Source organism: Pseudophryne corroboree, chromosome 6, assembly GCF_028390025.1.
Source record: "Pseudophryne corroboree isolate aPseCor3 chromosome 6, aPseCor3.hap2, whole genome shotgun sequence".
Taxonomy (NCBI): Eukaryota; Metazoa; Chordata; class Amphibia; order Anura; family Myobatrachidae; genus Pseudophryne; species Pseudophryne corroboree.
Genome location: NC_086449.1, coordinates 520791196 through 520818011, shown reverse-complemented (window position 1 = coordinate 520818011; position 26816 = coordinate 520791196). Strand labels below are relative to the sequence as shown.

The following is a 26816-nucleotide window of genomic DNA, read 5'->3' as shown; positions in this document are numbered from 1 at the left end:
TGGGGGATAGCGGCTCCGCAGGAGACTGGGCACAAAAGTAAAAGCTTTAGGACTACCTGGTGTGCACTGGCTCCTCCCCCTATGACCCTACTCCAAGCCTCAGTTAGATTTTTGTGCCCGGCCGAGAAGGGTGCACACTAGGGGCTCTCCTGAGCTTCTTAGTGAAAAGTTTAGTTTTAGGTTTTTTATTTTCAGTGAGACCTGCTGGCAACAGGCTCACTGCATCGAGGGACTAAGGGGAGAAGAAGCGAACTCACCTGCGTGCAGAGTGGATTGGGCTTCTTAGGCTACTGGACACCATTAGCTCCAGAGGGACCGAACACAGGCCCAGCCTCGGAGCTCGGTCCCGGAGCCGCGCCGCCGGCCCCCTTACAGAGCCAGAAGCAAGAAAAGGTCCGGAAAAATCGGCAGCAGAAGACATCAGTCTTCAACAAGGTAGCGCACTGCAGCTGTGCGCCATTGTTACTCAGGCACACTTCACACTCCGGTCACTGAGGGTGCAGGGCGCTAGGGGGGGCGCCCTGAGCAGCAATGTAAAACACCTTGGCTGGCATAAATACACCACATATAACCCCCAGGGCTATATGGGTGTATTTTAACCCCTGCCAGAATTACCAAAAAAGCGGGAGAAAAGGCCGCCGAGAAGGGGGCGGAGCCTATCTCCTCAGCACACGGGCGCCATTTTCCATCACAGCTCCGCTGGAAGGACGTCTCCCTGACTCTCCCCTGCAGTCCTGCACTACAGAAAAGGGTAAAAAAGAGAGGGGGGGGCACTAATTTGGCGCAGTTTTATATTAACAGCAGCTATAAAGGAAAAGCACACTTGATAGTGGTATTCCTGTATATATATAGCGCTCTGGTGTGTGCTGGCATACTCTCCCTCTGTCTCCCCAAAGGGCTAGTGGGGTCCTGTCCTCTATCAGAGCATTCCCTGTGTGTGTGCGGTGTGTCGGTACGATTGTGTCGACATGTTTGAGGAGGAAAATGAGATGGAAGCGGAGCAATTGCCTATTATACAGTTGTCACCCCCTAGGGAGTCGACACCTGAGTGGATGAGCTTGTGGAAGGAACTGCGTGACAGTGTCAGGTCCTTACGACAGACAGTTGACGACATGAGACAGCCGGCTAATCAGCTTGTGCCTGTCCAGGGGTCTCAAACGCCATCAGGGGCTTTAAAACGCCCGTTACCTCAAATGGCAGACACAGACACGGATACTGACTCCAGTGTCGATGATGAGGAGACAAACGTGACTTCCACTAGGGCCACACGTTACATGATTGAAGCAATGAAAAATGTATTGCATATATCTGATAATACAAGTATCACTAAGAAGGGTATTATGTTTGGTGAGAAAAAACTGCCTGTAGTTTTTCCTGTATCCGAGGAATTAAATGAAGTGTGTGATGAGGCGTGGGTTTCCCCCGATAAAAAACTGATAATTCCTAAAAGGTTATTGGCATCGTACCCTTTCCCGCCAGAGGATAGGGCACGTTGGGAAACACCCCCTAGGGTGGATAAAGCGCTCACACGCTTGTCTAAACCGGTAGCACTACCCTCTCCTGATACGGCCGCCCTAAAGGAACCTGCCGATAGAAAGCTGGAGAATATCCTAAAATGTATATACTCTCACACGGGTGTTATACTGCGACCAGCAATAGCCTCAGCCTGGATGTGCAGTGCGGGCCTGGTGTGGTCGGATTCCCTGACTGAAAATATTGATACCCTTGATAGGGACAGTATATTATTGACTATAGAGCATTTGAAGGATGCATTTCTATATATGCGTGATGCACAGAGGGATATTTGCCGACTGGCATCAAGAGTTAGCGCGCTGTCCATTTCTGCAAGAAGAGGTTTATGGACGCGGCAGTGGTCAGGTGATGCGGATTCTAAAAGGCACATGGAAGTATTGCCTTATAAGGGGGAGGAGTTATTTGGGGTAGGTCTATCAGACCTGGTAGCCACGGCAACTGCTGGAAAATCCAAATTTTTACCCCAGGTAGCTTCTCAACCTAAGAAGACGCCATACTATCAGGCGCAGTCCTTTCGGCCCCATAAGGGCAAGCGGGCAAAAGGCGCCTCATTTCTGCCCCGTGGCAGAGGGAGAGGAAAAAGGCTGCAACAAACAGCCAGTTCCCAGGAACAAAAGCCCTCTCCCGCCTCCGCAAAGTCCTCAGCATGACGCTGGGGCTTTACAAGCGGACTCAGGCACGGTGGGGGCCCGTCTCAAGAAGTTCAGTGCGCAGTGGGCCCACTCGCAAGTGGACCCCTGGATCCTTCAGGTGGTATCTCAGGGGTACAAATTGGAATTCGAGACGTCTCCCCCTCGCCGTTTTCTAAAGTCTGCTTTACCGACGTCTCCCTCAGACAGGGAGGCAGTATTGGAAGCCATTCACAAGCTGTATTCCCAGCAGGTGATAATCAAGGTACCCCTCCTACAACAGGGAAAGGGGTACTATTCCACACTATTTGTGGTACCGAAGCCGGACGGCTCGGTGAGACCAATTTTAAACCTGAAATCCTTGAACACTTACATACAAAGGTTCAAATTCAAGATGGAGTCACTCAGAGCAGTGATTGCAAACCTGGAAGAAGGGGACTATATGGTGTCTCTGGACATCAAAGATGCTTACCTACACGTCCCAATTTACCCTTCTCACCAAGGGTACCTCAGGTTTGTGGTACAGAACTGTCACTATCCGTTTCAGACGCTGCCGTTTGGATTGTCCACGGCACCCCGGGTCTTTACCAAGGTAATGGCCGAAATGATGATACTCCTTCGAAGGAAGGGAGTTTTAGTTATCCCTTACTTGGACGATCTCCTGATAAGGGCAAGATCCAGGGAACAGTTGGAAGTCGGGGTAGCACTATCTCAGATAGTGCTGCGCCAGCACGGTTGGATTCTCAATATTCCAAAATCGCAGCTGATCCCGACGACACGACTTCTATTCCTAGGGATGATCCTGGACACAGTCCAGAAAAAGGTGTTTCTCCCGGAGGAGAAAGCCAGGGAGTTATCCGAACTAGTCAGAAAGCTCCTAAAACCAGGCCAAGTCTCAGTGCATCAATGCACAAGGGTTCTGGGGAAAATGGTGGCTTCTTACGAAGCAATCCCATTCGGCAGATTCCACGCAAGAACCTTCCAGTGGGATCTGCTAGACAAATGGTCCGGGTCGCATATTTAGATGCATCAGCGGATAATCTTGTCTCCAAGGACAAGAGTGTCTCTCCTGTGGTGGTTGCAGAGTGCTCATCTTCTAGAGGGCCGCAGATTCGGCATTCAGGACTGGGTCCTGGTGACCACGGATGCCAGCCTGAGAGGCTGGGGAGCAGTCACACAGGGAAGAAATTTCCAGGGCTTGTGGTCAAGCCTGGAGACATCACTTCACATAAATATCCTGGAGCTAAGAGCCATCTACAATGCTCTGAGCCTAGCAAGACCTCTGCTTCAAGGTCAGCCGGTGCTGATCCAGTCGGACAACATCACGGCAGTCGCCCACGTAAACAAACAGGGCGGCACAAGAAGCAGGAGGGCAATGACAGAAGTTGCAAGGATTCTTCGCTGGGCAGAAAATCATGTGATAGCACTGTCAGCAGTGTTCATTCCGGGAGTGGACAACTGGGAAGCAGACTTCCTCAGCAGACACGACCTCCACCCGGGGGAGTGGGGACTTCACCCAGAAGTCTTCCACATGATTGTGAACCGTTGGGAAAAACCAAAGGTGGACATGATGGCGTCCCGCCTCAACAAAAAACTAGACAGGTATTGCGCCAGGTCGAGGGACCCTCAGGCAATAGCTGTGGACGCTCTGGTAACACCATGGGTGTACCAGTCAGTGTATGTGTTCCCTCCTCTGCCTCTCATACCCAAGGTACTGAGGATCATAAGAAGGAGAGGAGTAAGGACTATACTCGTGGCTCCGGATTGGCCAAGAAGGACTTGGTACCCGGAACTTCAAGAGATGCTCACAGAGGACCCGTGGCCTCTACCTCTAAGAAAGGACCTGCTCCAGCAGGGACCCTGTCTGTTCCAAGACTTACCGCGGCTGCGTTTGACGGCATGGCGGTTGAACGCCGGATCCTGAAGGAAAAAGGCATTCCGGATGAAGTCATCCTTACCCTGATCAAAGCCAGGAAGGATGTAACCGTACAACATTATCACCGTATTTGGCGTAAATATGTTGCGTGGTGCGAGGCCAGGAAGGCCCCTACAGAGGAATTTCAACTGGGCCGTTTCCTGCATTTCCTGCAAACAGGACTGTCTATGGGCCTAAAATTAGGGTCCATTAAGGTTCAAATTTCGGCCCTGTCGATTTTCTTCCAAAAAGAACTGGCTTCAGTTCCTGAAGTACAGACGTTTGTCAAGGGGGTACTGCATATACAACCTCCTTTTGTGCCTCCAGTGGCACCTTGGGATCTCAATGTAGTTTTGGGATTCCTAAAATCACATTGGTTTGATCCACTTTCCACTGTGGACTTAAAATATCTCACATGGAAGGTGGTAATGCTGTTAGCCCTGGCTTCAGCCAGGCGTATCTCAGAATTGGCGGCTTTATCCTATAAAAGCCATTACCTAATTTTTCATACGGACAGGGCAGAATTGAGGACTCGTCCTCAATTTCTCCCTAAGGTGGTTTCAGCATTTCACTTGAACCAGCCTATTGTGGTGCCTGCGGCTACTAGGGACTTGGAGGACTCCAAGTTGCTGGACGTAGTCAGGGCCCTGAAAATATGTTTCCAGGACGGCTGGAGTCAGAAAATCTGACTCGCTGTTTATCCTTTATTCACCCAACAAGCTGGGTGCTCCTGCTTCTAAGCAGACTATTGCTCATTGGATTTGTAGTACAATTCAGCTTGCACAGTCTGTGGCAGGCCTGCCACAGCCAAAATCAGTAAAAGCCCATTCCACAAGGAAAGTGGGCTCATCTTGGGCGGCTGTCCGAGGGCTCTCGGCTTTACAACTTTGCCGAGCAGCTACTTGGTCAGGGGCAAACACGTTTGCTAAATTCTACAAATTTGATACCCTGGCTGAGGAGGACCTGGAGTTCTCTCATTCGGTGCTGCAGAGTCATCCGCACTCTCCCGCCCGTTTGGGAGCTTTGGTATAATCCCCATGGTCCTTACGGAGTTCCCAGCATCCACTAGGACGTCAGAGAAAATAAGAATTTACTTACCGATAATTCTATTTCTCGTAGTCCGTAGTGGATGCCGGGCGCCCATCCCAAGTGCGGATTGTCTGCAATACTTGTACATAGTTATTGTTACAAAAATCGGGTTATTATTGTTGTGAGCCATCTTTTCAGAGGCTCCTCTGTTATCATGCTGTTAACTGGGTTCAGATCACAGGTTGTACGGTGTGATTGGTGTGGCTGGTATGAGTCTTACCCGGGATTCAATATCCTTCCTTATTGTGTACGCTCGTCCGGGCACAGTATCCTAACTGAGGCTTGGAGGAGGGTCATAGGGGGAGGAGCCAGTGCACACCAGGTAGTCCTAAAGCTTTTACTTTTGTGCCCAGTCTCCTGCGGAGCCGCTATCCCCCATGGTCCTTACGGAGTTCCCAGCATCCACTACGGACTACGAGAAATAGAATTATCGGTAAGTAAATTCTTATTTTTTTGTGGTAACCGGGTTAATGTCAGAAATGTGCAACACATTTTTCATTGCCGTAATCATACATCGGATGGCCCTTGTGGATTGTACATTTGTCTCATCCTCGTTGACACTGGAGTCAGACTCCGTGTCGACATCTGTGTCTGCCATCTGAGGTAGCGGGCGTTTTTGAGCCCCTGATGGCCTCCGAGATGCCTGGGCAGGCGCGGGCTGAGATGCCGGCTGTCCCAAAGCTGCGTCATCGAACCTTTTATGCAAGGAGTTGACACTGTCGGTTAATACCTTCCACATATCCATCCACTCAGGTGTCGGCCCCGCAGGGGGCGACATCACACTTATCGGCACCTGCTCCGCCTCCACGTAAGCGTCCTCATCAAACATGTCGACACAGCCGTACCGACACACCGCACACACACACAGGGAATGCTCTGACTGAGGACAGGACCCCACAAAGTCCTTTGGGGAGACAGAGAGAGAGTATGCCAGCACACACCACAGCGCTATATAATCAGGGATTTACACTAACAAAAGCGATTTTCCCTATAGCTGCTTTTATATGTAGTTTGCGCCTAAATTTAGTGCCCCCCCTCTCTTTTTTTACCCTTGATGCCTGGAAACTGCAGGGGAGAGCCTGGGGAGCTGTCTTCCAGCGGAGCTGTGAAGAGAAAATGGCGCCGGTGTGCTGAGGAAGATAGCCCCGCCCCTTTCTCGGCAGACTTCTCACGCTTTTTTATCTGTATAATGGTGGGGGATTATGCACATATACAGCTTAAAAGCTGTATTATGTGTCAATTAGCCATGTAAGGTACTCTAATTGCTGCCCAGGGCGCTCCCCCCCAGCGCCCTGCACCCATCAGTGACCGGAGTGTGTGGTGTGCATAGGGAGCAATGGCGCACAGCTGCAGTGCTGTGCGCTACCTTAATGAAGACCGAAGTCTTCGGCCGCCGATTTTCAGGATTCTCTTCTGTCTTCTGGCTCTGCAAGGGGGACGGCGGCGCGGCTCCGGGACCGGACGATCGAGGTCGGGCCCTGTGTTCGATCCCTCTGGAGCTAATGTTGTCCAGTAGCCTTAGAAGCCCAAGCTAGCTGCAAGCAGGTAGGTTCGCTTCTCTCCCCTCAGTCCCTCGTAGCAGTGAGTCTGTTGCCAGCAGATCTCACTGAAAATAAAAAACCTAACAAATACTTTCTTTTTCTAGAAGCTCAGGAGAGCCCCTAGTGTGCAACCAGCTCGGGCCGGGCACAGATTCTAACTGAGGTCTGGAGGAGGGGCATAGAGGGAGGAGCCAGTGCACACCAGATAGTACCTAATCTTTCTTTTAGAGTGCCCAGTCTCCTGCGGAGCCCGTCTATTCCCCATGGTCCTTACGGAGTACCCATCATCCACTAGGACGTCAGAGAAATTCCAGTTGCTAATGGAAAAAAAATCCTGATAGTGTGTCACAAGCTAGATTTCTGTAGAACTCCTTCGAACACAAGCTTGTGACACCTTATCATGAGTTAAGAGACAGTACTGTATGGCGCAAGCCATGCAAATATCCAGCTAGATGGATAGTTAAATGAGGACATATCTAAGATGGCTGGCTAAGTACTTTGATGTGATTTGACATGTAAATTTAATCCACAGTAAAGCATGCCATATACTACTTGATTATCGTTCCAACCAGCCACTTAGTTGGGCATTTAGAATGATAATCGGGGAGCGTGTGGGAACAAATTGTAATCCTGTGCTTGCTCCCACAAGCCAGAAAGCGCCCTGAAATGGTCCTTCCAACTTCTTTAAGTGAAACATGTTTTATTTAACGTTTGCATGATAATCGTACCAGTATAGGCAGAATTTTAGAAACTCTCCCCACCCAGCTGAATTATATTAACAGAATTTCTGCTCCTCACAGCACAGTATAGGTGGTACTTGTGTATTGGCTACGATTGGGTGGCAATCGTGGGCTATCTCCACTTGCTGACCTTCTGCTGTCTGTTATCTGAGTCCGTCTCTATGCTGCGGTCCCAGCCTGCTTGCCCCCTGGGGTAACTTGCACACGTTGCTGCCTGTTCTTACTTGCCTGGCAGGGATGCTGTGATGCTGCTGTACCCCACAACAGCATCTGCAGAATCGGAGCCTGTTTGACTGGTTGCTGGCTCTCCCTTAGTGCCACAGTGTTGCAGAAGGATTTGTACTGTCAGGAGATAATATAATAATGTACCTGACTGATTTACTTCACACTGTTGGCATCATATACATGCTTATAGAACATTGGATTATGTTAGGGCACTCTGTTATAACATATATAACCACTATCATGTTAATATATTGCTACGGCAGCTTGTTTAATGGCAGCCACACAGCGAAACACACATTGTTTGTGCTCTATACGTTGTGCCATTGCACGGCTACATATCCATTCATAGAGTAAAACACCATCGGATCAGTGCACTCAACATGCAGTATCAATAGCACATCTGATGAATGAAACAGGTGTCAGTGTGCGATGGATACAAACTATAGATAATCAAATGACAATTTGAGGGACTGTATCTACTTTACTAGCTGTGAAAGGGGGTAGAGGTAGGTACGTGTGACAAGCTGCTGTTCAAGAGGGTAGAGGAAGGCATGTGTGACAAGCTGCCATGCAAGAGGGTAGAGGAAGGCATGTGTGACAAGCTGCCATGCAAGAGGGTAGAGGAAGGCATGTGTGACAAGCTGCCATGCAAGAGGGTAGAGGAAGGCATGTGTGACAAGCTGCCATGCAAGAGGGTAGAGGAAGGCATGTGTGACAAGCTGCCATGCAAGAGGGTAGAGGAAGGCATGTGTGACAAGCTGCCATGCAAGGGGGTAGAGGAAGGCACATGTGACAAGCTGCTGTGCAAGGGGGTAGAGCAAGGCACATGTGGCAAGCTGCTGTGAAGGGGGTAGAGGAAAGCACGTGACAAGCTGCTGTGCAAGGGGTTAGAGGTAGGCACGTGTGACAAGCCTCTGTGCAAGGGGGTAGAGGAAGGCATATGTGACAAGTTGCTGTCCAAGGGGGTAGAGGAAGGCACATGTGACCAGCTGCTGTGCAAGGGGGTAGAGATAGGCACGTGTGACCAGCTGCCGTGCAAGAGGGTAGAGAAAGGCACATGTAACAAGCTGCTGTGCAAGGGGGTAGAGGAAGGCACGTGTGACAAGCTGCTGTGCAAGGGGCTAGTGGGAGGCATGTGTGTCAAGCTGCTGTGCAAGTGGGAGGCACATGTGACCAGTTGCTGTACAAGGGGGTAGAGGAAGGCACGTGTGACAAGCTGCTGTGCAAGGGGCTAGTGGGAGGCATGTGTGTCAAGCTGCCATGCAAGGGGGTAGAGGAAGACACGTGACAAGCTGCCGTGCAAGGAGGTAGAGGAAGGCACATCTGATAAGCTGCCGTGCAAGGGGGTAGAGGTAGGCACATGTGACAAGCTGCTGTGCAAGGGGGTAGTGGGAGGCACATGTGACCAGCTGCTGTACAAGGGGGTAGAGGTAGGCACATGTGACAACCTGCTGTGCAAGGGGGTAGTGGGAGGCACATGTGACCAGCTGCTGTACAAGGGGGTAGAGGTAGGCACATGTGTCAAGCTGCTGTGCAGGGGTGTTTGAGTGATGAACTGCTGGGCATGGGACATGTGTGACAAAAGCTGGAGGATGGAAGTTGGCTGGTAATGTATATGGAGTATACTGTATAATTTCCTTGGACAGACAAGTTGGTTAGTTGGATGATAGTTGGTACAGTGGTTAGCAATTACTACATCACAGCACTGAGGTCCTGGGTTTGGTTCTCAGCATTTCCCTGACTGTGTGAAGTTTGTATGTTTTCCCCATGTTTATGTGGGTTTCCTCCCATGCTACAGCAATAGAATGGTAAGTTAAATTGACACTTGCCCAAAAGAAGAAAGAAAACACTAGTGTGAATGTGTGTGCGTACATGTTGTGAGGGATATAGATGGTAAGCTCCACTGGGCCAGGGACTGATGTGAATGTTCTCTGTAAAGTTCTGCGAAATATAATTAATAGTTAATAAAAAAAAGAAAGTGTTAAGTATGTGGCCGACCTAAGGATCATTATTTCTCTAAAATTATATAGTAAGAATATGGTTGGTAAGTGATCCTAAAAGTATTGTACTGTACATTGACCTGATTGCATGCCGGTTCTTGCACTCCCAGTGTCACTGTTTTTATGCCTAAGATTATTTAAAGAATATACAGTACATGGATTCTATAATATTTTTAATGCTATCCTATGACCATACTGTACATGGTGTGTCCCTTCCCTTGAAAGTTGACACCACTGCATTTTATGATGTCTTATATTCTCTAATGACACTATACAGTAGTTCTTCCAGCTTTGCTTCTCATCAAGACGAACCAGGAAGCAATAATGATGCTATGTATTAACATCTCAGCCGCCTGATTGTGGGAGAGAGAACTCTTCCCCTCCACCGATCCATGTAATTCCCGCAGCACATTATCCTAGTGCTGATGCAATGCGTCTTGCTTCCTGACCATCACCACTGCGCATGCGCGAGATCTCGCAAACATCCAGATCCCCACGGTCGCCACCGCTGCACAGGACACATACCGGCAGGTAATCCTGCCAATGTGTGAAAATCAATAAGCTACAGAAGTGCATTTATCTAGTATTCCCTCTAGGATGCGGGCAGAGCAGGGTGCGTTTTGCGTCGCCATACCATTGTATGGCAACAAAATCATTAAATGTTTACAGATACTATAGAGAACCACATCTCTATACAATATCTACTTTCATTTGAAGTTCGAAGTAAGGGAAATAGCTTATTATATTGCATTTGACACTTACCACCTCTTCTTACATACCCCCCATTGTTGTTTATTCCCATGTTTGTATGTGGGTAGGGATGTCATAATAAACTGACAATTTTAAATAGGTTTGATTTATTAGGTGACTTTATAATTGTATTTTCTGGTTTTTTCCTTTACAGCAAGTTGAAGTTGATGGTCAACAATGTATGCTTGAAATTTTAGACACTGCAGGAACGGTATGTTCTTAGTACATTTAAGCTGTTAAGGCACAATAAAGTGTGGTTTCACAATGCTTTCTATAAACCTAATCCTCTTCCAGCATGTTTAGTTTAATCTGTTTTATTGCTTATTGACCATTTGTTTTTACTTCCAAACCTGATATTATTTGCTAATGGTTATAATTATGGATCAGCAGCAGATGGCATACAGTATGTAGGAGTTAAGTATATTTATGGGGTTCTATCCCAAAACCAGTGATCCACAAAAGAAAGTAAATTGCTACTGCTGTCCTGTGATTGTGATAGGACTTTAAGACAAAGCATTTCTTCCTACAGTTATTGTGATGAGCCCTGCTATATGATACAATGAAAGAGAAATTCGTAAAGTGTGTTGAGAGCTATTGCCCATTATTAAATGCATTTTAGATACGGTGTTCAAAGTTGCAAGATAACCCTTCTTTCTCTTCAAAACTGTAGGTCACAAGTGTTCTAGGTAATTGATCTCATTCATGTGCTACGTTAGCTGCTACCTTCACTACTTTCAGTTAGTTATATAGCTAGACTGTGTAGATTGTATTTGTCTTGGGCTACATCATAACTCTTCCTGTACTTTGGATACAATTCTATCTGACAAAGCAGATCTGTGTCACATCCATTCTAGAGTCTAAGGGTGCATACACACGGTGAGATTCGGACTTATCCGATTCTCACCGTGCGACAGGGGGCCGGGTCGGCACTTAGCCAGTATCGCAAGCACATAATGAGTGTGCTTGCGATGCTGGCTATGTGCGATGTCAATCCTGACTATCTCTTCTATAGAGATAGCCAGGATTGACTTGCCTGCACAGCCTATTTTTTCTGCCGATGCCGACCGCGCGGGGCCGCGCATCGGCATCGGATCGGGATCGCAAGGTGACTGTCACCTTGCGATCTGCACTATCTTTTCTTCCGATTCTGACTATATAGTCAGAATCGGAAGAAAATATCGTACCGTGTGTACACACCTTAAGCTCTGCAGTGCTTTACATGCATGGCTGAAAAGCACAGAATAGGGTAATCATAAAGCAAAGCCTTTTAATGTTCCAGGAGAGGATATTCTTGCCAGCAAATGAGTCATTTGAAGGTAAAAAGACATACGTAACCTACTGAGATTGAGTCCAACTCACTCTGGGCTTCATTTTAGCTGCAATGAAGCTGTCACATTGTTTTGACATCAACCCAGTTTTCTCAAAGAACTGCCACAACTTATTGTACTGAATATTGTCTGAATCAAAGTGATGATCTGCTAATTGACATTCTGGTTGAGTGAGAAAACATAAATATCTGGTATGCAACGTTCTGCAGGATTTCATATAAATTACTTTATTTAAAGTGGCATGTAAAACTTTAATATTCTATTTAATATAACAATAACATTTTGAACCATTTGGCACACTGCTTTGCAGTACAGGTCATACACATCAGTAATTCTAGAGTGGAAAATAGTGTTACCCAAAGCAACCAGTAAGAATAGGATTGGTTGCTACATGCAGCACCACTGTTTATTTTACATTTGTGTTTTTATAAATGTCCCCTAGAGAGCACAAGTAAATGTATGGCTCCAAATATAACTTTCTGGGGTGATGAGCCTCAGGGAATCTTTAACCCCGTCAGTGCTAATGATGCAGTCTGCATAAATACCTCTAAAGTGCAAACCCAGTTGATCTTGTCACCCGTGAGGTGCACTTTAGTAAAAATAATACTTCACTGTCCCTATAGTAGTACCTGTTGTTGGGAGCCTGAGTAAAGGTGGGTACACACTAATAGATATATCTGCAGATCAATTGATCTGCAGATATATCTATGGACGGATCGGGCAGTGTGCTGTGCATACACACTGCCCGATCCGTCGGGGACTGACGTCATGAACTGGGCGGGCGTGTATACACGCCCGCCCAGTTCAGCTGTCAATCACCGCCGGCCGCCGCAGCATGTGTACGGGCGGTCGGCCAGCCGCTCCGTACACACACAGCGACGCTATCGGTAGATATATTGGCCATCGGCTGTGCTGCGCGGCTGACGCGATACGTCTGTGAACGACGGAGTTCAGACGTATCGGCCGTACACACTGGCCGACGCTCCCGCGATATATCGGCCGTTCAAGAGAACGGCCGATATATCGACCAGTGTGTACGGGCCTTAAGAAGCAGTGTGCTCAGTTATACACTACAGAAAAGCTATTTCAAGCCAGATGGATAAGGAGTTTTCTCCCCCATTCTGGCAGCTGGAGTGCATGTGGCAACCATGTATGAAGAGGGGAGACCCATCTTTTAAACGGTATGGCCTCTTAGAAAAGTTTTTTCCTGGGGATCATGTTCATGGTGAGACAACATTTGCTTTGCACCTATCATGGCAAATATAGTAGCTACATTACCTGTATCAGGAGATGTTGGAAATGGTCCTTGTGGTTCTCACCTCTGCATTGCTATATGGTACATCAGTGTCAGGAAACATTTCACTTTTTACATTCACTCGTAGTACAAAACACCTGTTGCACTGAAAACATCTGGGCCTCAAGCACTATAAATTCACAAAAAATTTAGTGAGGGGCATCGTGCACAATACAGTACATCATTTAATGGATGGCTTCTTTATTAGTCCAATTCTACAATGGGTATGTTTCATAACATGTAACCAAATGTTGGCGGATTGCTAGGATACCATACCCCAAATTCCTCGTTCTGTAAGCTCCATAATGTAGGTATTAGCAACTGTATTTAATGGCATTAATACAACCTCCATTATAGGGAGTGATTGCAGTATTATATCTGTGCACTGCTTTTTTCTCTGACGTCCTAGTGGATGCTGGGAATTCCGAAAGGACCATGGGGAATAGCGGCTCCGCAGGAGACTGGGCACAACTAAAGAAAGCTTTTAGGTCACCTGGTGTGCGCTGGCTCCTCCCACTATGACCCTCCTCCAAGCCTCAGTTAGATTTTGTGCCCGGCCGAGGTTGGATGCACACTAGGGGCTCTCCTGAGCTTCTAAATAGAAAGTATATAATTAGGTTTTTTATTTTACAGTGAGACCTGCTGGCAACAGGCTCACTGCAGCGAGGGACTAAGGGGAGAAGAAGCGAACCTACCTGCTTGCAGCTAGCTTGGGCTTCTTAGGCTACTGGACACCATTAGCTCCAGAGGGATCGACCGCATGGAACTGGCCTTGGTGTTCGGTCCCGGAGCCGCGCCGCCGTCCCCCTTACAGAGCCAGAAGCAAGAAGAGGTCCGGAAAATCAGCGGCAGAAGACATCAGTCTTCACCAAGGTAGCGCACAGCACTGCAGCTGTGCGCCATTGCTCCTCATACACACTTCACACTCCGGTCACTGAGGGTGCAGGGCGCTAGGGGGGGGCGCCCTGAGCAGCAATAAAAACACCTTGGCTGGCAAAAATACCACAATATATAGCCCCAGAGGCTATATATGTGATAATTACCCCTGCCAGAATCCATAAAAAAGCGGGAGAAAAGTCCGCGAAAAAGGGGCGGAGCTATCTCCCTCAGCACACTGGCGCCATTTCTCCCTCACAGCTCCGCTGGAAGGAAGCTCCCTGGCTCTCCCCTGCAGTCTACACTACAGAAAAGGGTAAAAAAGAGAGGGGGGGCACTAAATTTAGGCGCAGTATATATAACAGCAGCTTTAGGGGACATAATTCAGTTAGTCCCTGCATTATATAGCGCTCTGGTGTGTGCTGGCATACTCTCACTCTGTCTCCCCAAAGGGCTTTTGTGGGTCCTGTCCTCTGTTAGAGCATTCCCTGTGTGTGTGCGGTGTGTCGGTACGGCTGTGTCGACATGTTTGATGAGGATAATGATGTGGAGGCGGAGCAGATGCCTATAGAAGGGATGTCACCCCCTGCGGGGCAGACACCTGAGTGGATGGACTTATGGAAGGAATTGCGTGCACGTGTCGACTCCTTACACAAAAAATTTGACGACATGCCAAATGCGGGACAGCCGGCTTCTCAGCTCGTGCCTGTCCAGGCGTCTCAAAGGCCATCGGGGGCTCTAAAACGCCCGCTACCTCAGATGGCAGACGCGGATGTCGACACGGATACTGACACCAGTGTCGACGACGATGAGTCTAGTCTAATGTCCACTAAGGCCATTCGTTGCATGATTGAAGCAATGAAAGAGGTGTTACAAATTTCTGATATAAACCCAGGTACCACTAAAAAGGGTATTATGTTTGGGGAGAAAAAACTACCCGTAGTTTTTCCCCCATCAGAAGAATTAAATGAAGTGTGTGAAGAAGCGTGGGCTTTCCCTGATAAAAGATTGGTAATCTCTAAGAAGTTACTAATGGCGTTCCCTTTCCCGCCAGAGGATAGGTCACGTTGGGAGACACCCCCTAGGGTGGATAAAGCGCTCACACGTTTGTCTAAAAAGGTGGCACTACCGTCTCCGGATACGGCCGCCCTCAAGGAACCTGCTGATAGAAAGCAGGAGGCGATCCTGAAGTCTGTATATACACACTCAGGCATTATACTTAGACCAGCTACTGCGTCAGCATGGATGTGCAGTGCTGCCGCTGCGTGGTCAGATTCCCTGTCAGAAAATATTGACACCCTAGACAGGGACACTATTCTGCTAACCATAGAGCATATAAAAGACTCAGTCTTATACATGAGAGATGCACAGAGGGAGATCTGCCGGCTGGCATCTAAAATAAGTGCATTGTCCATTTCTGCTAGGAGAGGCTTATGGACTCGCCAGTGGACAGGGGATGCAGATTCAAAAAGGCACATGGAAGTTTTGCCTTATAAGGGTGAGGAGTTATTTGGGGATGGTCTCTCGGACCTAGTTTCCACAGCAACTGCTGGGAAGCCAGCATTTTTACCCCATGTTCCCTCACAGCCTAAAAAGCTGCCGTTTTATCAGGTACAGTCCTTTCGGATTCAGAAAAACAGGCGTGGAAAAGGCGGGTCCTTTCTGTCCAGAGGCAGAGGTAGGGGAAAAAGGCTGCAACAAACAGCAGGTTCCCAGGAGCAAAAGTCCTCCCCCACTTCTTCCAAGTCCGCCGCATGACGGTGGGGCTCCACAGGCGGAGCCAGGTACGGTGGGGGGCCGCCTCAAACATTTCAGCGATCAGTGGGCTCGCTCACAGGTGGATCCCTGGATCCTGCAAATAGTATCTCAAGGGTACAAACTGGAATTCGAGGCGTCTCCACCCCACCGGTTCCTAAAATCTGCCTTGCCGATTACTCCTTCAGACAGGGAGGCTGTGCTAGCGGCAATTCACAAGCTGTATACCCAGCAGGTGATAATCAAGGTGCCCCTACTTCAACAAGAACGGGGTTACTATTCCACACTGTTTGTGGTACCGAAACCGGACGGTTCGGTGAGACCCATTTTAAATTTGAAATCCTTGAACACATACATAAAAAAATTCAAGTTCAAGATGGAATCGCTCAGGGCGGTTATTGCAAGCCTGGAAGAGGGGGATTACATGGTATCCCTGGACATCAAGGATGCTTACCTGCATGTCCCCATTTACTATCCTCACCAGGAGTACCTCAGATTTGTGGTACAGGATTGCCATTACCAATTCCAGAAGCTGCCGTTTGGACTCTCCACGGCACCGAGGGTGTTTACCAAGGTAATGGCGGAAATGATGATACTCCTTCGAAAAAAGGGAGTTTTAATTATCCCGTACTTGGACGATCTCCTAATAAAGGCGAGGTCCAAGGAGCAGTTGTTGGTGGGAGTAGCACTATCTCAGGAGGTGCTACACCAGCACGGTTGGATTCTGAATATTCCAAAATCACAGCTGGTTCCGACGACACGTCTACTGTTCCTGGGTATGATTCTGGATACAGTCCAGAAAAAAGTGTTTCTCCCGGAGGAGAAAGCCAAGGAGCTGTCATCTCTAGTCAGAGACCTCCTGAAACCAAAACAGGTATCGGTGCATCACTGCACGCGGGTCCTGGGAAAGATGGTGGCTTCTTACGAAGCAATTCCTTTCGGCAGGTTCCATGCCAGAATCTTTCAGTGGGACCTGTTGGACCAATGGTCCGGATCGCATCTTCAGATGCATCGCCTAATAACCCTGTCTCCAAGAACCAGGGTGTCTCTGCTGTGGTGGCTGCAGAGTGCTCATCTTCTAGAGGGCCGCAGATTCGGCATACAGGACTGGGTCCTGGTGACCACGGATGCCAGCCTTCGAGGCTGGGGGGCAGTCACACAGGGAAGAAACTTCCAAGGACTATGGTCGAGTCAGGAGACTTCCCTACACATAAATATTCTGGAACTAAGGGCCATTTATAATGCCCTGAGTCAGGCAAAATCCCTGCTTCTACACCAGCCGGTACTGATCCAGTCAGACAACATCACGGCAGTCGCCCATGTAAATCGACAGGGCGGCACAAGAAGCAGGATGGTAATGGCAGAAGCCACAAGGATTCCCCTGATGGGCGGAAAATCACGTACTAGCACTGTCAGCAGTGTTCATTCCGGGAGTGGAAAACTGGGAAGCAGACTTTTTCAGCAGGCACGACCTCCACCCGGGAGAGTGGGGACTTCATCCAGAAGTCTTCACGCTGATTGTAAATCGATGGGAACGGCCACAGGTGGACATGATGGCGTCCCGCCTAAACAAAAAACTAGAGAGATATTGCGCCAGGTCAAGGGACCCTCAGGCGATAGCTGTGGACGCTCTAGTGACACCGTGGGTGTACCAGTCAGTTTGTGTTCCCTCCTCTGCCTCTCATACCAAGGGTACTGAGAATAATAAGAAAACGAGGAGTAAGAACAATACTCGTGGTTCCGGATTGGCCAAGACGAGCGTGGTACCCGGAACTTCAAGAGATGATCTCAGAGGACCCATGGCCTCTGCCGCTCAGACAGGACCTGCTGCAGCAGGGGCCCTGTCTGTTCCAAGACTTACCGCGGCTGCGTTTGAAGGCATGGCGGTTGAACGCCGGATCCTGAAGGAAAAGGGCATTCCGGAGGAAGTCATTCCTACGCTGATTAAAGCCAGGAAAGATGTAACTGCAAAGCATTATCACCGCATATGGCGGAAATATGTTGCTTGGTGTGAGGCCAAAAAGGCCCCAACAGAGGAATTTCAACTAGGTCGATTTCTGCATTTCCTACAAGCAGGAGTGACTATGGGCCTGAAATTAGGCTCCATTAAGGTACAGATCTCGGCTCTGTCGATTTTCTTCCAGAAAGAACTAGCTTCACTACCTGAAGTTCAGACGTTTGTGAAAGGAGTGCTGCATATTCAGCCCCCGTTTGTGCCTCCAGTGGCACCTTGGGATCTCAACGTGGTGTTGAGTTTCTTAAAATCACATTGGTTTGAGCCACTTAAAACCGTGGATCTAAAATATCTCACGTGGAAAGTGGTCATGTTATTGGCCTTGGCTTCGGCCAGGCGTGTGTCAGAATTGGCAGCTTTGTCATGTAAAAGCCCTTATCTGATTTTCCATATGGATAGGGCGGAATTGAGGACTCGTCCCCAGTTTCTCCCTAAGGTGGTATCAGCTTTTCACTTGAACCAACCTATTGTGGTGCCTGCGGCTACTAGGGACTTGGAGGATTCCAAGTTACTGGACGTAGTCAGGGCCTTGAAAATTTATGTTTCCAGGACGGCTAGAGTCTGGAAAACTGACTCGCTATTTATCCTGTATGCACCCAACAAACTGGGTGCTCCTGCTTCTAAGCAGACTATTGCTCGCTGGATTTGTAGCACAATTCAGCTGGCGCATTCTGCGGCTGGACTGCCGCATCCTAAATCAGTAAAAGCCCATTCCACAAGGAAGGTGGGCTCATCTTGGGCGGCTGCCCAAGGGGTCTCGGCTTTACAACTTTGCCGAGCTGCTACTTGGTCAGGGGCAAACACGTTTGCAAAATTCTACAAGTTTGATACCCTGGCTGAGGAGGACCTTGAGTTCTCTCATTCGGTGCTGCAGAGTCATCCGCACTCTCCCGCCCGTTTGGGAGCTTTGGTATAATCCCCATGGTCCTTTCGGAGTTCCCAGCATCCACTAGGACGTCAGAGAAAATAAGATTTTACTCACCGGTAAATCTATTTCTCGTAGTCCGTAGTGGATGCTGGGCGCCCATCCCAAGTGCGGATTGTCTGCAATACTTGTACATAGTTATTGTTAACTAAAGGGTTATTGTTGAGCCATCTGTTGAGAGGCTCAGTTGTTTTCATACTGTTAAACTGGGTATAGTTTCACGAGTTATACGGTGTGATTGGTGTGGCTGGTATGAGTCTTACCCGGGATTCAAAATCCTTCCTTATTATGTCAGCTCGTCCGGGCACAGTGTCCTAACTGAGGCTTGGAGGAGGGTCATAGTGGGAGGAGCCAGTGCACACCAGGTGACCTAAAAGCTTTCTTTAGTTGTGCCCAGTCTCCTGCGGAGCCGCTATTCCCCATGGTCCTTTCGGAGTTCCCAGCATCCACTACGGACTACCAGAAATAGATTTACCGGTGAGTAAAATCTTATTTTTTCCCCCTTTTCTACCACAAGCAACATATCCATATTCAGAATAACACCATTGAATGACTGTCATACAAAGCGACACTGATGAACAAGAAGGGAGGGAGACAGGTCATCAGACAGTAATACCTTACACACAGAAAATTCTAAGGGTAGATTTACTATAGCTTCTAAAGCAGACAAGTGGTGGTGGTGTTTCCCATAGCAACCAATCAGATTTGGCCTATCATTTTCTAGAGTGCAGTAGAGAAATTATAACTAGAATCTGATTGGTTGCTATGGGCTTCATTTTTAGAGCTTTAATAAATCTACCCCTAGCAGCCCAGTAATATATAGGAAGTGGGGGGGGGGGGGTTGTAGTGCCCAGCTCTCCTCCACCTTACCTCCCAAGAAACTGGAGGGGCCTCTTATATGAAGGAGTATAATCTTTCAAATGAAGTGTCTTTCTTTCATATGCACTACAAAAAAAGAGTTAAGCTTGCTAAGGATGGGAGGCGTTTATATTGCTCAGATCTCCCCCATCCTGGCTCACATAAGCTATTGGGTACTATTATTTGATGTGGTAGGTATTCTGTATTCAAAGTGGTATTCTTACATTATCAAGAGCAGCTTTTCTGATTAATTCTATGTTAAATACTGTGTTATGTGATCTTGGAAATTGGGATTGATGCTAAAGCAAGGACCACAAAGTATTTCTTGGTGGTGTTTAAAAAATACATTTACTTTTCCCTGGCCAAAAAGTGGCAGGATAGGCTCAGCATAGGCCTGTGAAGGGTTTAAAAATGTTGCAGGATTGATAGTCCCCAAATTGCTCTAGAAGGATTTAGCAAAGTAATTCCTGAGAAGCCTTTTTATTTTTCTTGAAGTAAAATGAGAATAATCAAATGTTTTGTGTGGGTCTGTTTGCGTGTCAGGTGAATGTGATTACCTTTCCTATTTCAGCTATACTGCAGTATTTGTACATTTACACACATGGAATGTATACCTGTAATCTTTTAGTTGTACAAGTTTTTTTTTGTCAATCACTTCCTCAAATATGACCCAGTTTTTATTTCTGTTCACTTTTTCTTTTCTACAGGAACAATTCACAGCAATGCGGGATCTTTATATGAAGAACGGACAAGGCTTTGCTTTAGTGTACTCCATAACTGCACAGTCTACGTTTAATGATTTACAGGACCTCCGAGAACAGATCCTCCGAGTCAAAGACACTGATGACGTAAGCAGTTTAGCAGCTCTGATAGTCTCACAGAGATTAGGAATTAAATGTTCCATAAATTTACTGTTATCAACCTGCCAGTCTAATTAAGCACCCATGCCAGTAGGTACAGTATGAGCATAGTGAAAGTCTGGAAATTGGGAGAGGCATGTATGAAGGAAGAGTGCATGTAGGGGTAATAAAGCATTCCTAGCATTGAAGTGAAAGATCCAGGACAATCAGGCATTTCTTTCCGTGACAAAAAATGTGTGGCGCTTTCTGAGGCACTGTGAGGATAGGTAACCTTGGCTTCCCACAGCAAAACCACAGTGAGGAAGCTAATGGATGTTCCACATTAGGCAGAAGTCCAGTAGGAGCCACACTTACATTACTGTGTATGTAATTTAGCTGCTGGTGGCTGTATCCGTGGTTTCTCTATCGTCCTAAGTGGATGCTGGGGTTCCTGAAAGGACCATGGGGAATAGCGGCTCCGCAGGAGACAGGGCACAAAAGTAAAGCTTTTACAGGTCAGGTGGTGTGTACTGGCTCCTCCCCCTATGACCCTCCTCCAGACTCCAGTTAGATTTTTGTGCCCGGCCGAGAAGGGTGCAATTCTAGGTGGCTCTCATAAAGAGCTGCTTAGAGAGTTTAGCTTAGGTTTTTTATTTTACAGTGATTCCTGCTGGCAACAGGATCACTGCAACGAGGGACAGAGGGGAGAAGAAGTGAACTCACCTGCGTGCAGGATGGATTGGCTTCTTGGCTACTGGACATGAAGCTCCAGAGGGACGATCACAGGTACAGCCTGGATGGTCACCGGAGCCACGCCGCCGGCCCCCTCACAGATGCTGAAGCAAGAAGAGGTCCAGAATCGGCGGCTGAAGACTCCTGCAGTCTTCTTAAGGTAGCGCACAGCACTGCAGCTGTGCGCCATTTTCCTCTCAGCACACTTCACACGGCAGTCACTGAGGGTGCAGGGCGCTGGGGGGGGGCGCCCTGGGAGGCAAATGTAAACCTTTAAAAAGGCTAAAAATACCTCACATATAGCCCCAGAGGCTATATGGAGATATTTACCCCTGCCTAAATGTACTAAATAGCGGGAGACGAGCCCGCCGGAAAAGGGGCGGGGCCTATCTCCTCAGCACACGGCGCCATTTTCTGTCACAGCTCCGCTGGTCAGGAAGGCTCCCAGGTCTCTCCCCTGCACTGCACTACAGAAACAGGGTATAACAGAGAGGGGGGGCAAAATAAATGGCAATATATTAATATAAAAGCAGCTATAAGGGAGCACTTAATCATAAGGCTATCCCTGTCATATATAGCGCTTTTTGGTGTGTGCTGGCAGACTCTCCCTCTGTCTCCCCAAAGGGCTAGTGGGTCCTGTCTTCGTATAGAGCATTCCCTGTGTGTCTGCTGTGTGTCGGTACGTGTGTGTCGACATGTATGAGGACGTTATTGGTGTGGAGGCGGAGCAATTGCCAAATATGAGGATGTCACCTTCTAGGGGGTCGACACCAGAATGGATGCCTTTATTTGTGGAATTACGGGATAGCGTCAACTCGCTTAAGCAGTCGTTTGCCGACATGAGGCGGCCGGACACTCACTTAGTGCCTGTCCAGGCGCCTCAAACACCGTCAGGGGCTGTAAAACGCCCCTTGCCTCAGTCGGTCGACACAGACCCAGACACAGGCACTGATTCCGGTAGTGAAGGTGACGAATCAACCGTATTTTCCAAAAGGGCCACACGTTATATGATTTTGGCAATAAAGGAGATGTTACATTTAGCTGATACTACAGGTACCACTAAACAGGGTATTATGTGGGGTGTGAAAAAACTACCAGTAGTTTTTACCGAATCAGAAGTATTAAATGACGTGTGTGATGAAGCGTGGGGTGCCCCGATAAAAAACTGCTAATTTCAAAGAAGTTATTGGCTTTATACCCTTTCCCGCCAGAGGTTAGGGAGCGCTGGGAAACACCTCCTAGGGTGGACAAAGCGCTAACACGCTTATCAAAACAAGTGGCGTTACCCTCTCCTGAGACGGCCGCACTTAAAGATCCATCAGATAGGAGGATGGAAAATATCCAAAAAGGTATATACACACATGCAGGTGTTATACTACGACCAGCTATTGCGACTGCCTGGATGTGCAGTGCTGGGGTAGTTTGGTCAGAGTCCCTGATCGAAAATATTGATACCCTGGACAGGGACAATATTTTACTGTCGTTAGAACAAATAAAGGATGCATTTCTTTATATGCGTGATGCACAGAGAGATATCTGCACACTGGCATCACGGGTAAGTGCTATGTCCATTTCGGCCAGAAGAGCTTTATGGACACGACAGTGGACAGGCGATGCGTAGAGGAGTTATTTGGGGTCGGTCTATCGGATTTGGTGGCCACGGCTACGGCCGGGAAATCCACCTTTCTACCTCAAGTCACTCCCCAACAGAAAAAGGCACCGACCTTTCAACCGCAGCCTTTTCGTTCCTTTAAAAATAAGAGAGCAAAGGGCTATTCATATCTGCCACGAGGCAGAGGACGAGGGAAGAGACAGCAACAGGCAGCTCCTTCCCAGGAACAGAAGCCCTCCCCGGCTTCTACAAAAGCCTCAGCATGACGCTGGGGCTTCGCAAGCGGACTCGGGGGCGGTAGGCGGTCGTCTCAAGAATTACAGCGCGCAGTGGGCTCACTCGCAGGTAAATCCCTGGATCCTGCAGATAATATCTCAGGGGTACAGGTTGAAATTAGAGACAGAGCCACCTCGCCGTTTCCTGAAGTCTGCTTTACCAACGTCCCCCTCAGAAAGGGAGACGGTTTTGGAAGCCATTCACAAGCTGTATTCTCAGCAGGTGATAGTCAAGGTACCTCTTCTACAACAAGGGAAGGGGTATTATTCCACTCTTTTTGTGGTACCGAAGCCGGATGGCTCGGTAAGGCCTATTCTAAATCTGAAGTCCTTGAACCTGTACATAAAGAAGTTCAAGTTCAAGATGGAGTCACTCAGAGCAGTGATAGCGAACCTGGAAGAAGGGGACTTTATGGTATCCTTGGACATCAAGGATGCGTATCTCCACGTTCCAATTACCCCTCACACCAGGGGTACCTCAGGTTCGTTGTACAAAACTGTCACTATCAGTTTCAGACGCTGCCGTTTGGTTTGTCCACGGCACCTCGGGTCTTTACAAAGGTAATGGCCGAGATAATATTTCTTCTTCGAAGAAAAGGCGTATTAATTATCCCATACTTGGACGATCTCCTAATAAGGGCAAGGTCCAGAGAACAGCTAGAGATGGGTTTAGCACTATCTCGAGAGGTGCTAAAGCAGCACGGATGGATTCTGAATATTCCAAAATCCCAATTAATGCCGACAACTCGTCTGCTGTTCCTGGGGATGATTCTGGACACAGTTCAGAAAAGGTTTTTCTTCCCGAAGAAAAAGCCAAGGAGTTATCTGACCTGGTCAGGAACCTCCTAAAACCAGGAAAGGTGTCTGTACATCAATGCACAAGAGTCCTGGGAAAAAATGGTAGCTTCTTACGAAGCAATCCCTTTCGGCAGATTCCATGCAAAGGGATCTGTTGGACAAATGGTCAGGGTCGCATCTTCAGATGCACCTGCGGATAACCCTGTCGCCGAGGACAAGGGTATCCCTTCTGTGGTGGTTGCAGGAGGCTCATCTATTGGAGGGCCGCAGATTCGGCATGCAGGATTGGATCCTGGTGACCACGGGTGCCAGCCAGAGAGGCTGGGGAGCAGTCACACAGGGAAGAAATTTCCAGGGAGTGTGGTCGAGCCTGAAAAAGTCTCTTCACATAAGCATTCTGGAACTAAGAGCAATCTACAATGCTCTAAGCCAGGCGGAACCTCTGCTTCAAGGAAGACCGGTGTTGATCCAGTCGGACAACATCACGGCAGTCGCCCATGTAAACAGACAGGGCGGCACAAGAAGCAGGAGGGCAATGGCAGAAGCTGCCAGGATCCTTCGCTGGGCGGAGAATCACGTGATAGCACTGTCAGCAGTATTCATCCCGGGCGTGGACAACTGGGAAGCAGACTTCCTCAGCAGACACGACCTTCACCCGGGAGAGTGGAGACTTCATCCAGAAGTTTTCCACATGCTATTAAACCGTTGGGTAAAACCAATGGTGGACATGATGGCGTCTCGCCTCAACAAAACACTGGACAGGTATTGCGCCAGGTCAAGAGATCCGCAGGCAATAGCTGTGGACGCGCTGGTAACACCTTGGGTGTACCAGTCGGTATATGTGTTTCCTCCTCTGCCTCTCATACCAAAGGTATTGAGGATTATACGGCAAAGTGGAGTAAGACTAGTGGCTCCGGATTGGCCAAGAAGGACTTGGTACCCGGAACTTCAAGAGATGGTCACGGACGATCCGTGGCCTCTACTTCTGAGAAGGGACCTGCTTCAGCAGGGTACTTGTCTTTTTCAAGACTTACCGCGGCTGCGTTTGACGGCATGGCGTTTGAATGCCAGATCCTAAAAGGAAAAGGCATTCCAGAAGAAGTCATTCCTACCTTGATAAAGGCAAGGAAGGAAGTCACCGCGAAGCATTATCGCCGTATTTGGCGAAAATGTTGCGTGGTGCGAGCAGCGGAGTGCTCCGATGGAGGAATTTCAACTGGGTCGTTTTCCTACATTTCCTGCAATCAGGATTGTCTATGGGTCTCAAATTGGGATCTATTAAGGTTCAAATTTCGGCCCTATCAATATTCTTCCAAAAAGAATTGGCCTCAGTCCCTGAGGTCCAGATTTTTATCAAAGGAGTACTGCATATACAGCCTCCTGTGGTGCCTAAGGTGGCACCGTGGGATCTAAATGTAGTTTTAGATTTCCTCAAATCAAATTGGTTTGAACCACTAAAGAAGGTGGATTTGAAATATCTCACATGGAAAGTGACTATGTTACTGGCCCTGGCTTCGGCCGGGAGAGTATCTGAACTGGCGGCTTTGTTTTATAAAAGCCCTTATTTAATTTTCCATTCGACATAGGGCAGAGCTGCGGACGCGTCCGCATTTTCTCCCTAAGGTGGTATCAGCGTTTCACCTGAACCAGCCTATTGTAGTGCCTGCGGCTACAGACGACTTGAAGGACTCCAAGTTGTTGGACGTTGTCAGAGCCTTAAAAATATACATTAAAGGACGGCTGGAGTCAGAAAATCTGACTCGCTGTTTATACTGTATGCACCCAACAAGTTGGGTGCACCTGCTTCTAAGCAGTCGATTGCTCGTTGGATTTGTAACAAAATTCAACTTGTACATTCTGTGGCAGGCCTGCCACAGCCTAAATCTGTTAAGGCCCATTCCGCAAGGAAGGTGGGCTCATCTTGGGCGGCTGCCCGAGGGGTCTCGGCATTACTACTCTGCCGAGCAGCTACGTGGTCAGGGGAGAACACGTTTGTAAATTTTTACAAATTTGATACCCTGGCAAAGGAGGACCTGGAGTTCTCTCATTCGGTGCTGCAGAGTCATCCGCACTCTCCCGCCCGTTTGGGAGCTTTGGTATAATCCCCATGGTCCTTTCAGGAACCCCAGCATCCACTTAGGACGATAGAGAAAATAAGAATTTACTTACCGATAATTCTATTTCTCGGAGTCCGTAGTGGATGCTGGGCGCCCATCCCAAGTGCGGATTATCTGCAATACTTGTACATAGTTATTGTTAACTAATTCGGGTTATTGTTTAGGAAGCCATCTTTCAGAGGCTCCTCTGTTATCATACTGTTAACTGGGTTTAGATCACAAGTTGTACGGTGTGATTGGTGTGGCTGGTATGAGTCTTACCCGGGATTCAAAATCCTCCCTTATTGTGTACGCTCGTCCGGGCACAGTACCTAACTGGAGTCTGGAGGAGGGTCATAGGGGGAGGAGCCAGTACACACCACCTGACCTGTAAAAGCTTTACTTTTGTGCCCTGTCTCCTGCGGAGCCGCTATTCCCCATGGTCCTTTCAGGAACCCCAGCATCCACTACGGACTCCGAGAAATAGAATTATCGGTAAGTAAATTCTTATTTTCTGTGCATTGTCTCGGTTAGATGGAGATGTGAACTTTGTCATGTTAATCAGATTGTGTGAAGGAAGCACTTTAAAAAAAAAAAATATGAAAAAATATACTGCATTGTTTTGTTGTTTCACCTGTTGGCTTTGTTAAACTGTACATACTTGTACCTTCTGTAAAGTGAATGCAGTCATGTAGACTGTTTAGTTCAACATTAGCTTATAGTCTATTTCAGGGACTGTGACCTTTTTAAGAAAAGAGAATAGGAATGCCTGACAGAGTCTGAATACATTACTGCCCACCGCATTGTACTTGTCAGCAATCCTATATAGAGATAATGTGTGTGAGAAACGGCTGCTGTCCCCACTTTTCTCCATTACAGTCACATTTATTAAAATCAAATTTCAACAGTTGTCTTCAGTCTTCGTTTTCTAGAGTGAAGCTCTTCAGAGTTTTGTGCACCAGTTCTGGTTTCAGCCCTTTCAGTTTTGTATT

At 48.0% G+C, this 26816-nt stretch overlaps 1 protein-coding gene across 1 annotated transcript in view; it reads left to right on the top strand.

The window, feature by feature from the left end:
* Window positions 1-26816, top strand: part of RAP1B (RAP1B, member of RAS oncogene family) — a 174942-nt gene that overhangs the window by 138479 nt on the left and 9647 nt on the right. Inside the window, exons 4-5 of the mRNA XM_063927511.1 lie at window positions 10577-10633; window positions 20180-20320. Of these exons, the coding sequence (XP_063783581.1) occupies window positions 10577-10633; window positions 20180-20320 (198 nt within the window). The remainder of the gene's footprint in view (window positions 1-10576; window positions 10634-20179; window positions 20321-26816) is intronic.